Genomic DNA, 13,847 nt, shown 5'->3' with positions numbered 1-13,847 from the left:
AGAGGTAGCCACCGATGCCAACACAACTGTAGAGCACTGCGGTGTCATCCTGTGCAAATCAGGTGCCTCAATGGAGTCCCCTCTCTCCTCTGCCTTTAAACTCACCTCTGTCCAGCTCTGTGTCCTGGAACCTCCCATCAGGTTGGCTGAACCTCTACAAATTCTCTCTCTCCCATGAGTGTCCAACACTCAGTTCTATACTCTTCAGGTTTTCCTTTTCCTGATCACAGCAAGTAGGGGTGAGGCAGGCTTACTGTCTCCCTGGGACCCACAGCCCTTCTGAAGTTCTATTTTGAGGTGCAGAGATACACGGTAATCCCTGCTGTCCTGGTATAATGTGCAGAGGCACTTTTGTTCAGTTATGGATGTGACACCAAAGAAAGAAAAGAACTCATGCTGCCGTGATCCTGACATTCCTCTAGAAGCTGGTGTTCTACTTCTTGATCTAGGTGCTGTTTCCATGGGTGCAGTCAGTGTTTAAATTTATAAAAATGCATCAAGCTGTACAATTTTATATATGTATATAATACTTCAAATGTTAAATACAATTCCACTCCAGTTTTGGTGAGTATACAGCCAAAATAATTGAAAGGGGGAGGACTCAAAGAGATATTTGTACACCCAAGTTCATGGCAGCATTACTCACAATAGCCAAAAGGGGGAGGCCACTGAAGTGTCCCTCAAAAGATGAATGGATAAACATTGTATATATAGACAGTGGGATATTATCAACTATAAAACAGAAGGAAATTCTAATGTATGCTGTAACAAAGATGAACCTTGACATTATGCTAAGTGAAATAAGCCAGTCTCACACAAGGACAAATACTGTGTGATGCCATTTCTATGAGGTACTTAGAGCAGCCAAACTAAAGAAAGAATAGAATGATGGGTGCCAAGGATTGAAGAGAGTGAGAAATGGAGAGCTGTCATTTAACAGAGTTTCAGTTCTGCAGGATGGAGAGAGTTCTGTGGCTGGATGGTGGCAATAGCAGCAAAACAATGTAAATAGACTGAATACTACTGAACTGTATACGTAAAAATGGTTATGATGGTAAAATCTGTTATGTGTTTTACCACAATTTTTTAAGTTAAATGTGACCTTAATATATGCTCTCCACATAAATGTATACTAATGAAGTTATTAACTTACCTCTGATGAACATTCCAGAATTTTAACACCTCTACTCTGAGTTACTCTAAACCTTACATTTTAAACCCCATTGAACACAAGTAAAAAAAGCCAACAACCAACTCTCCCCAGGCAGCAAAGGTAGGTAAGATGCTGAAGACTGCTTTCCCTCACACAGTATCTTTACACTAAACAAAATGCTTCGACCTTCTTCTTTCCACTTACATTCACAAGTCTCTTTCTAAGGAGGCAGGTCAGACAGTTTCCCCAGCTTTGTAGTGGGGGTAACAAACCTAAGAAAAAAATAAAATTGCAGCCCCTCCACCCTACCAAGTTTAAATTTTCTGGTACCAAATTTAAGATGGAGGGCATCCTCCTTAGAACCTTAAAGTTCGTTAATAGACTTTAAATGCAAATTTGACTTACAAATTAGTTTTGTGCTTCTGTTTCCATAAGAAAATGCCTTATAATATGTAGATCTTTTTATATGTTGAACAAAATTCACTTTGACTTGAAAACATTTTATTTAATTTATACAAATAACTACTAAATACAAAAAGTAGATTAAAACAAAATAGTTATTTTTTTCTGGCAGAGTTTAAATGCACATAATGGATAATTCCGAAGAAAATGCATTTTCCCCACAGCGTTCAGGACTAAAATTCTACTGAAATCTTTGCTTCTAAATCAGTAATATATTCGGTGGTGTCACGTGGGTAATGGCTAAATACGTTCTGCATATGAACTGAAAAAAAGTTACAGTCTACACACATATAAATGTGAAGCACTTAAAATGTGAATTTAACAGATAATAAAAGAAAATGTCCATTTCAGAGTATAGTGTTAAAAACATTTTGGTAATAAAATCATAAGACCACATAAAAATAAGCTTTAACATATGCATGCAGCAGTTTTGTAAAAACTGCTACCTGCACAAGTAATAAATAATTTGCAAAGTTGTGTATAAACAATTCCTAATGTTCAGCATCATTGTAAACATCAGCACATGTGTAAAATGCAGCAAAGTCTGACATTACATTTTGTTTTGCCAAATTGAATTCCTATTATCCAAAGACAGACCAGTGGAGTACACAGCCAACATTTTGGCAAGTTGGGTCTTTAAAATTAAGAGTAACAGTGCAAGTAAGGAATGCAAAGAATTCCTAGTGCAATAAAGAAGAGAAGCACAGGCAATATTGCTGATTAAAAATTCACCACCTCCTTGAGTTTCCCGTGGGGAGTGTCTAGGAGACCTGTGAAGATATGCAAAGCCACTGTCTTAATGCCCAGATCTCTTTTAGGATTTCTCTGTGTTCCTCCAGTTCCCTACCTTTGCAACATTGTCTGTCCAACGTTAAGTCTCTGCAGTGTGAACAGTTTGTGAAATGCCCAGGTCACAGTCATTGAGCGAGGTTAGGGTGGTTTTGGTGTCTTCCCCAGCACGCAGCCGAGTAAGATGTCCGCCTTGTCAAAGCAGCCATTCGGGGAGGGAGACAGATGGATTCTGTTCTGATAACCAGTCAGGCCAGCAATAGGTCCCAGCTGGACAACAATAATGTCAGATCTTCCTTCTTGACACCATGAAAAATGTCAACAGTCAGTTTTCAATTTGTCTAGGGAATTATCAATTTTGGTCAAAGTCTTTTTGATACGCAGGGCTGTGAGTCTGGCAGATGGATTTTGATACCAGCATTCTTTCATCAGCTTGGCCAGGGAGGTTAATGTCTGAGGAGAGAAAGAACCAACACCACAGTGAATAAGAAGCTGGGCAGATGTTATGCCAACCATTTTGCAGGGCTCTGCAGGTCTTGTGATATTATTACCATCTTCCTTACACAATAATCAAAGCCTTGGCTACTGGTAAAGAAGCCACTCTTGAGTGTCTTAATGCTACCATCTGACTTTATCAAGTCAATTACATACACCAGTCTGGACCCCTTGATGGTTTTATGGGTATTAAAAGCCATAGTACTAACTCAGAGTTAATACTGAAATATGCAAATAGGGTCATTTCTCAATGTCTTAAGATTTGTTATTACTACTTAACAACAGCAATTAAGGATTGGCAGCATTAAACAGCCTATGTTTGGAATTTCAGATATGCAGAGACAGAAAAGAATTTAAAAGCATTAATTCAAGTCTCGTGGTTTACAGGTGAAACTGCAGCCCTAGGGCTAGTGGCATAGTAATGACTCTCCCAATTCCTGGAGCTGGTCAAGGGTAGAAAATCTTGTGAATATTGTCATTTGTTATCAAGATTTATCGATGTGGCTCTTTCAAGAATGAGACCACTTTGTGAACCTGTTCTACTAGGTCTAAAGCCCTTTTACATAAAATAGGGAGAGAAAGATCACTCTACCAGCTGAAACTCTGGTATGTATAGAGTTGTATACAAGTGTACAGACAGTATAGCTCTGAAATGAAGCAAGCATAGTACTCTTACCGGGTCTGAGAACCATCTGTTGGGTATGTTAGGCCTCTGTTGATCCACACAGACTACCTTCCTCATATCTTCAAAACTTGGGTCATTGGGAACCACATCATAGAATGGTGGCTTGTAATCCTCCACAATACCTTCATACATGGACAAGAATTGTGTTGGTTAGCAAAAGAATAGAGGTTTCCAGGATATTATTGATGGGCATCACAGGATACAATGCAGAAAAAAAAGAAAAAGTACCAATCACCTTTCTCAAACTTCAAGATGATCCTAAAAGCTACAGGTAGGTCTTAAAAAAATACGTGGAAAACAAAGCAAAGGAAGGAAGCCCTGCAGAGGACTTAAGGGCAAAAACTGTTTAGAAGAAAATGTGACTGCTACTCAAAGAGAATCTCTTTGATTAAATAGGGTCAAGATACCTAAAGAAGGTACATGACTCTAGTAACTTCAAACCATAACTGAAATGAAATGCAGTTCATGAACTAGAGCTAGAGGTAAATAATCCAAAACCATCAGCAAAATACCCCTTTCTGTTATTAGGGAAAAAGTCACTGCTTTGAAATAATGCATCCCCTTTGGAGGATGCAAATATGTAATATGAAATGCAATTTCCTCATTCATCCAGTATGTTCTCAGTACCCTCTGTCATTCACAGCTGTCTGTCTGATGGCTCTATTATTTCCTCTTAGATCAAAGGCACAAAATAAAATGCAGAGGACAGTCATTGGAAAGGAGAAGAATGGCTAAAAAGAATGAACTCTTCCTCACTCCCAGGCAATTATGAAAGTGGCTAATTTCTGCTCCGGCATGGTTTTCAATGCCTTGGAAATCTTTTTCCCTAGCAAAATTACATCAGTTCCTTACTCTTTGCAAAGAAAAGTAGTTCCACAAACAGAAAAATTTAAAGAAATAATTTGGAATGAGAAAATGGATTCTTTTCTTTATAGAAATAAAACCCAGGAAATCCATTACTTTTCTTCCATCATCAAAGGCCTCAACAATGCGGCTAGTGGATTCCCTGGTTTACTGCCCTCTCCCTCCATGTAACTTCTCTTCCTTTTAAATACCTACGAGATCAGTTATTGGCACAGACGGGAAGATAACTGTTTTGCAATATCCTTTTCATTTGTCAAAGAAATTAACAGTGAGAAGCTGTTCTAAAAGATCCCATATAAATACAAACCGTTTATGGAAAACATTAGTCATGGTAAGGAACATCTGTTAAATACTATAGTTTTGTTAAACTTCATAGATTTATTTTAAAAATGGAATGTAGTCTAAATTAGATTTAAAAATTATAATTGATATTTTAAAATCTAACTTACCCACATTGCTTGACTGTGATTGTAACGTGTACTAGTCAGTGGATTAACACCTTTCCTGGCAAATCATAAACAGTTCAGACTGGGCATAAATCCCTGCTTTCAAAAGACGACTTAAGATACTTCATCTCAGAGGCCTTACCTACTACTGCTCTAGTCAGGTCCCTAGGAAGCATTCAAAAAATATTTTAATTCTTTTCAATACACATATTACTAGGAGACATCACATAAAATAGAGCTGAACACAGATCTGCAAGATAATTTATACCTTTATAAGGGCCACATGAATTTACAAGAAACAGTAGGACTGTGCCTACTTTATCATTCTTTAAAAATCTAGCATGATAGCCATTTGGGAGTAATTTGCCTAGCCAGCTTGGGAAGGGTTATACAACTATGAAGTTGAATTTTTATGTAAATGCAAAAGTACAGTTAATGATTTTTAAAACAGAATTTGGGAATACTCAACAGTAAATTTCACTATACAAAGATGAAGTTTTCTTTTGGGTTTATAGTTCTCCATATTTTAATTTTAACTGCCATTTTTAACAAAAGGAATCAAGTTTGAAGAGACTTTAATTCATTATGTCTGGGAGTTAGTCACACCTCTTGCAACCATTGGACAAATGGTTGACTCTCTCCATCTAATGTTGATCATGCTTCCGCAGAATAAAATAAGTCTGGGATTAAACTCCACCATCATCTGGAACTCCCTCTGGTCAAGGAAAGCAATTATTTCAAAGTATATTACATACCAACCATGTGTGGAACATCATACTAAACATTGAGGATGATAAAAGTATAAGACATGCTCTCAGTTTTCAAGGAACTCTAGTGGAAGATGAGGACAAGCCCGTCTCTTTTTTTGCTTAGATAATGGAAATCTTGTTTAAAAAAAAAAAAATTGTATTTTACCCCTTTATATATCTTGAAAGGCAAGGATAGACGTTCTAAGTTTTACTTGCTAGTTTCCAAATTGGCTTAAAAACCACTTTAATCCCTTAAACTGTGTGATCCTGAGGCTGTCCTTTGCACTTCAGTTCAGTCGCTCAGTCGTGTCCGACTCTTTGCAACCCCATGAATCACAGCACGCCAGGCCTCCCTGTCCATCATCAACTCCCAGAGTTCACTCAAACTCATGTCCACCGAGTTGGTGATGCCATCCAGCCATCTCATCCTCTGTTGTCCCCTTCTCCTCCTGCCCCCAATCCCTCCCAGCATCAGAGTCTTCTCCAATGAGTCAACTCTTCGCATCAGGTGGCCAAAGTACTGGAGTTTCAGCTTCAGCATCAGTCCTTCCAATGAACACCCAGGACTGATCTCCTTTAGGGTGGACTGGTTGGACTGACTAAGGATATACAAATAAAGATGTGATGTTGGTGATGAAAATAATAGAATATGGAAAAAAATATAAACTAGGAGTAGGGAGAAGAGGTGGGGGACGCAGTGCTCAGGGCGTTTGAGAGAATTAAACCACACTACCTGTGTGGTTTAAGTACCAGACATAAACCTGGTGCTATGGAAGCATAAGAAACTTTCTGGGAGCCAGGACCTGAGGGAACCGAGAGATAAGTTGTCGAGAAAGACTACGGGACAAGAAAACACCAAGGAGAGGGGGCACTCCAGGCAGGGGGAGCATAGGAGGGGATATGGGACAAAGACAAGGGGTTTACAATGATCCTTCCATGTTGGAGAGGGGCAGGGATGTTCTCTTGGCTGATATGGGTGCACATGTGGTGGGGAGGGTGAGAGGTCAAGGTTAGGCTGTGAAGTGACTCATGTTGTCGAGGCAGGAAGTTACTTACAACTATTCCTCTTCTGCCAGAAAACAAGTGGATTTTCAGTCCTTTTACAGTAGCACCCAATAAGCAGCTGCCAAATCATGAGCCAGCGAAGAGAACAGCGTGCACTCAGCAAAAGGGACTAAAAATACAAAGTACTTCAAGTGCCAAAGGAGTGGTACAGCAACAAAGGATCCAGGAACACAGCAGGAGAGGAGCTCTTCAAGAGTGGTCAAGGAGGGACAAAGCCTGCCAGGCCTTGCTTTTTCACGTTAGGGGGGTGAAACTTCAAGAGCCATGGAAAGAATCAGAGAAATTATCCATAACCTCTTCCCCAAAAACTTTGGACATGTGTATCTGATTTATACAATGAGTTTTATTCCTGGACATATATCTAAGTGACATTTTTCTCTGGAGCAAATATACCTTTACCAACAATATCCCTGGCATTAATTCACTGCATGGTTCTAAGTAAAAGCCTTAATTGCCAGGCCTTAGTTCTAACACCTGTACAGGACACATCACGATCTCAAGAATGCCCTGGACAGGGCTTCAAACCACATGAAACACCAGAGGGGTCTTTCTGAAAATGCAAGTATCCAGAAACAAGGCCTGCCTTGTGATCCTCCATACCCGAACCATTTGGCTTTCAAAGTTTTGGGGATTTTTTTCAATTGCAGATAAGGGTTTGTAGAGTGAGCTATAATTTGAACAATCTGAAGGTGAGGCAAAGATACAAGCATGGAGCTGCTGTATAGCACAGGGAGCTCAGGTTGGTGTTCTGTGATGACCTAGAGAGGTGGGTGGGGAGTGGGACAGAGGGCATATATGTATGCATATGGCTGATTCACTTCATGGTATACCAGAAACTAACACTGCGCTGTACAGCAATTATACTCCAATATCCAATAATTAATTAAAAGAAAAAGATAATACATCCATGCAATGTTAGAGTCAGGTAGATCACAGCCTTCTTTTCCTTCAGAAGAAGAAACTGAGGCCCACTCAGGGAAAATGTACTTGTCTAAGCACACTGCTAATTAATGACAAACCAGAATCCATTTCCCTGTTAGTATTCTAGATCTCTTCCCAACAAGCCCCGAATGGGACAGTGCGTACATCTCATCACAACAGTGGGCTCACTCACTCCACTGCCCCACAACTTGCGTGGACACGTCCAAGTGACAGGTGAGGGAAGCAGAATCCCCAGCACCGACATACAGAGTGCTACCATTAACAGCTAATGCCTACAGGGCTTATAAAACCCTTCAGCAACTAGAACATTACAGCTAAAGCCATTTTACATAGAATCAGAGTGCTTTATGGTTGGCTTCTGAAGAATCTCTAAGTTAATAACAGTGTTTCCTTCAGGGATGACCTGTGAGAAAACAGTTCACAGATAAAACTTTTTCATCTTAATTAAATAACTGTATATGTATTTTTAACATTATCTTCCATTTAATGTCATGGGATACCGGCTTTCCCACTTCCGGTAGTGACATTCATCTCCTTTTAAAAAGAAATGTTTGACAAATTTCAAACGATTAAGAAAATAATGGTACAAGTGGCACTCGGATAGGAAAAAGATCATAAAGGCATTACATGGATGAAAGAATCTTGGGAAGCACTGTTTTCAGAGATGCGTTTTTTCATGGTAGGAACAAGATTCAAAAACATGCATCTATTGAGACTTGCCTGGTGATCCAGTGGCCAAGACTCTGTGCTCCCAATGCAAGGGGCTGGGGCTCAATCCCTGGTCAGAAACTAGATCTCACATGCCACAGCTAAGATGCAGCACAGCCAAATAAATGTATTTTTTAAAATAAATGAAAAATGTTACTTGTCTTAAAAAAAAAAAAAATCTACTTGTGTTACTTTGCTTAACACTCCTCACAGGAGGGTTTCAAACCCCGTTTTCATGCCATGGCCCACATAAAAAACAAGTGACAGATAAATGGATGGCACTCTCACAGCTAAAGTGATGACAGCCAAGGGGTTCCAGTCCCAGTTCCCCTCGACCCTGCCTCACTGCCAGAGATTTCAGAGAGTCACACCTGTAAACCAACAGGGCGCACTTGCTGGGAAGCCCTTTCTCTCCCCAAGGGAGGTGCAGCTTTCTGAAACAGGAACACAGTTGGAAGGACAGCTCTGTTCTCTGCTAAGCAAGTACCCGTGTGGCAGCGATGATCTCATCCCGCCACCCCCACTCCAGTTCACGGGCCTGTGGAACCAGGTACATCAAAGTCAAGACTAAATGCATCCTCTGAAATCCGTTAAAAAGTCATGTCCACTACTGGGATTCCCAGCAAAGAAATAGCGCCACAGCAAATGATTCAGAGACTGCTGCCCCGTCGAGCCCTACTAAAAATACTGATTAACCTTACAGTTGTCAGAGGAGACGTCAAAGGGCCTACGAGAGCTGCGCAGCCACGTTCTGAGTTAAGCTATGACCAGACACCTTACATCTCAAATACCTCAACCTAGAGGGAGATGCTCCACTAGAGATCCAAGCATTTGCTGGCTGTGGAGGCCTTACGAGAAGAAGAATGCATCATTCACTTGATGCCGGGGCTGTTAGAAGGTTGACATCACAGAGGCTTGCCTTGGTGGAGGGCTGCTCTGAAAGGTGTGTCAAGGAGCGAGACCAGTAAGCAGCAAACATCACCCAGTAAAGTTCTGCTGGCCTCTCATTATTCTGTCATGAGGTCAATTGACTGCCCTCCTCTGGTCTAGACCTTTAACTCAAGGCCATAAAATTCCAGGAATCAAGAAAAAAATCCTTCCATATTCCTGCCCCAAACCCACACTTAAAGCCTCAGACAAACCTGAAAGAAATCACTTGAATACTTAAAAATTTCTCTAATATGTTTCTCCCCTTTGTTCAAACCTTAATAGACACTGAAGTAGTGAAATAAATCCATGAAACACACTGGTAAGTTGCTGAAGAAAACCGAGTTGAGGTTTCTGTACACAAGCCCATTGTGCTTAGGAACGACATGCACACATGGCTCCTTGGCAAGTCCAAGGACTCACAGAAGAGGTTTTCCAAAGTATGTGTGCCAAACACAAGCTTATTCTAACAAGTATTTCCTAGTCCACACCCCATTAAGAGATGTAGCTTGGCCAGCAGGGTTTTTTCAATAAGATACAAATGCTTTTTGACACACTGGATTCCATCACAAAATAAAGCCAGTCACAGGGCAACAAAAATATGTCTGCAGAACCCTCCTGTGGGCAGGGAAGAGGAGACACGTGAGGGGTATAACAGAGGCTCATGCTGCTCGGATGATGCTACAGTCAAAGATGTGCCAAAGGAGGGACAATGAAGATCATTTCAGTTTTTAAAGCCAAAAGCAGATGACCACAGTATTAGAGCAACACAGCTCTGCTGTTTCTACATACAGGGTTCTAAACACTGAAAACTGAGGCTTCAGAGAAGGGACTTCTGACCCCAAGAAGGAACAGCTGCAGGATGTTTGGCTGGGGCTACTAGAGGTATTTTGATCAGACCCAAAGCTAAGTGGCACAAGTGAAGAGCTGTGATGCACCCACTTACCTATGGTGTCCACATGTCAAGTTCTGTCTCCATGTCACACTGAATCCAGGTAACCAGAAAGTAGTGTGTCTGCAGAACTGTATATTAAAGGAAGAAAGGAAGAGTGCTGCCAGAGAAGTAGCAAAACTCCAGGAAGAAAGGCCACACCCTAGCTACAAGACTGAAAGGAGAAAGGAACCCTGCTTTGGCTTGGAAGAGAGAGCAAGTTTCACATATCAGAACACAAACCAAGAAATCCTGCATACACAGGCTCTATCAGCATCCTAGGGACAGTCTTTATTTCCTGGCCTGATTGAGACTGATAGAATATGTTCCATTTTTACCTGAGATCTCCAGAGTACAGTCGCTGACTACAGCACAGCATCACCTGGGGCCCTGTTAGAAAACAAAATCCTGGGTCCAGCCCCAGACCTATTCATCGGAGACTTGGTGGGGGCAGTTCAGTAGTCTGTGTTTCTAGGTGATCCTACTGCACACTTTGCAGCTTAAGCACTAGTGATCCAAGCAAAACCCTGCCTTAGATCCACATAGAAAGTTCACCCGGAAATGGTGAGAAAATGGTTTTCCTTCTGACCAATTCCAAATTCAGTATCAAACTAAACACAAACAGTAAATTCCAAAAGACACTACTGAGATGATTTCAGATGCGAAAATGGACTGAACTCTCATTTCCTGTACAGACACAGCATGAAGTTTATTATTAGCAGCAAAGAAATGTAAAGTTCCCATGAAAATATAAAATGCAACATATTTTTATACTCATGGTTCACTTGAGGATTGCACTGCTCCAGGAGAACTATCTGGTCATCAATTTTTACAATGGACTCAGGAACTCAAAGGACGCATAATTATAATGACCTTCCTAAGATAAGATATTCATATATTTAAATGAGGTACATTTAATATGCAATAATTTCAAAAATATATATCCTTTTAATGTCAGTTCTTAAAGCTAGTAAGAAAGTGAAATAGGTACATCACACCCTGGGGTGAGTGGGATATTGTAAATTAGAACAACTCTTATGGAAAGCAATTTGGCAATATGTGTCAAGCCATAAAAACATCCATATTCTTTGACCTAATAGGTCTACTTTGTTTCAGATTAAGAATAATTCCCTAAATGAAAAAGTTATATGAACAAAGACATCTACTATTGGCCCCAAATGGAGGAGACAGGATATCTTACAATATGGAAACAGTTAAATTCATGAACTGACCATTAATATGACCACCAAAAATGAAAACAGATTAACATTAAAAAACCACAAATGAAGAAGATACAAACTGTATCTAAGAATTACAGAATTACAACTAAGTAAAATATATAATATATATGTGCTTGCATAAAGAAGAAGGCCAAAGAAGCATGAACGTTGGAAGGCAAAGGCAAATCCTACTCATTTTTATGTTTGGGGATAATAATAATAATAATAATAAATATTAATAGATCTATCTGCAAGCAGCCTTGAACACTCGCAAGTTTGAGTTTGGATAAACTAATTTCTGTCTTTGTGCATGTACATATTCATGGGAGAAGGGAAACTCGATAAAGAGGGAAATACCAAATTAGTCATTGTCAAGGGACAGTGGCTGATTTAAAATGAGACTTAGCACCTCCTAAAAATCAAACCACAGAACAGTAGCTCAACCCACAAAATTTTAGGAAACAGAGAACAATCTAAACCATGATGTAAGTAGGAGATCAGGAAATCAGAAAACATCCAAAATAGTCTCTCTCCCTCTACCCTTCACGATTTTCAGAAATAATGTTAGAAGATAGACTGAGAAAACTGTGATTTGTTGAGCTACATTTTAAACCAATGACTCTAATTTCCAACTGACTCCTATTAATCACAGCTGATCTTCAAAAGCCATTTGGGTTTAAGCCTGTGACACAGGGAACGAATTTGCAACACGAGTTCTTACAAAGCCCAAGTCCCGAGTTTCTGCCAAGTTCGGCTTTCATCACACAGGCTGGCCTGGCACAGCTCCAGCACCCACAGCTGGATTGCTACCATCCTGGCCTTGGAACATTAACTTCCTCTTCATCTGGGGCAAGTTTCCCATCACACGGTTTATTATGACACCAATCCTTTTCTAACCTGTTTAAGATAAACTAATTAGAATTTGATTTTCAGTTCTAAGCCTCTCAAGAATTATTAGGGAGGGGCATGGGGGAAATGAAGTTGCTGTGTAATTTCAGGCAAAGTTCAGACAGAACTTTATAAATCAGCAAAACAATCACTCTGTTGCAAACAATTCTCAAGGCGCTTGAATGGCACAAAACGCAAGTCAGTAGCTCCCAACAATTGAGAAACAGTTACCAAGAAAATGTTCATGACTCCATCCAAAAAAAAAAAAATCTTTAAAAGAACTGTCAGATTACAATGTTTGTGTGTTTATGTTTAATCTGAAACAAGGAGTTTGATACCCTTAGAGAGTTTGTTAAACTCTGCTTGGGGGTAGGGGGGAGGCAGTGCAGAGGAGGGAACGCTACCCCAAAGGCTTGCCAATTTAAATTATTACACACTAAAACTATGTTACCCCAATTCCACTTCCCTCACAGAACCTCCTATTCTCTGGCTGTGTTATTCTCAAAAATTATGGTTGCCCCAAGAATTTCAATCATTACAAGAAAGTATCAGTGGAAGGTGAGATGGAGCTTGTGTTTGCGACTCCATGCATTCTCTAATACTTTAAATCTAGGATCCCAGTGGGTCCCAGGAAGGCAGAGCATCTCCTGAAAATGAGTATCAGTTTAAACATATAGCATTTTCTTCTGCTCTCCGAGAACAATTTCCAGATGTGTCCTCTGTGAAGTAAGACTTCCAGTTGTGAAGGTGTGAAGAGGTCGATTTAGTGGATTCGAGAGATGCTGCTCTGATACCCGCTTTGTGGGTAGATGAGATACATATTGTACTTGAATGAGAATAGGTATTGCCTCCAGAATGCAGTAAACTTAAAGTTCAACAGTGCATTTTTGGTATTTTTGGCTGATAAGAAAGATGGAGGTGAAAAGTTATGGTAGGGAATATAGGTTAAGAGTTATCGACAAATATGTGCTTCCCTAGCGGCTAAGGCAACACCACCATTTCATGAAACTTCCTTATACGAGGACCAGGATGAGCCTCCAATTCAGAGCTTCCTAAACGTAAACTTCACTTACTCAGCAAGTACAGCCTGCTTCTTACAAAGGAGTGAATTCCTAGTGTGCAACCTGAGTCTCTTCTCAATAATCCAAACTTGAGAAGTAAACTTATCTACAATAGCAAGATTCACCCTTAGATTTACTTGAGCATTCGCCTCATGGTAAACACCACTTGGGAAAAGAGCAGAGGAGGAGGAAGGATAGGAGAAAGACAGAATCATGAGGATGGAGGAAAGAAGAAAAATATGGACTGAAGGAAAAATACCAACAATCAAGGAATATGTAGCCTCTTGCAGAAATACTGTTTCTACCACCATCTCCTTTTATGCAGTTGAAACAGACTGCCCTTAGGCGCCTTCCACCGACCAGCCATAAATCAAATATAAATGCCGACAGCTTCACAAATATGATTCATGGAACAATGTGGACTTAAATATTCCCTTTGCCCTTTTAAAGGTAGCAGGATCA

General features: G+C 40.1%; 1 protein-coding gene across 2 annotated transcripts in view; it reads right to left on the bottom strand.

Annotated features, from left to right (window-relative positions):
• Positions 1-1,637: 1,637 nt before the first annotated feature.
• Positions 1,638-13,847, bottom strand: part of ACVR1 (activin A receptor type 1) — a 130,793-nt gene continuing 118,583 nt past the window's right edge. For both annotated transcript variants that reach the window (XM_025276330.3, XM_025276337.3), the window contains 2 exons: positions 3,576-3,706; positions 1,638-2,857 (listed from right to left, as the gene is read on the bottom strand). In XM_025276330.3, coding sequence (XP_025132115.1) covers positions 2,723-2,857; positions 3,576-3,706 — 266 coding nt within the window. In that variant the 3' untranslated portion in view covers positions 1,638-2,722. The remainder of the gene's footprint in view (positions 2,858-3,575; positions 3,707-13,847) is intronic.

Source organism: Bubalus bubalis, chromosome 2 (assembly GCF_019923935.1).
Source record: "Bubalus bubalis isolate 160015118507 breed Murrah chromosome 2, NDDB_SH_1, whole genome shotgun sequence".
Lineage (NCBI taxonomy): Eukaryota > Metazoa > Chordata > Mammalia > Artiodactyla > Bovidae > Bubalus > Bubalus bubalis.
This window is presented reverse-complemented; position numbering and strand designations above follow the sequence as displayed.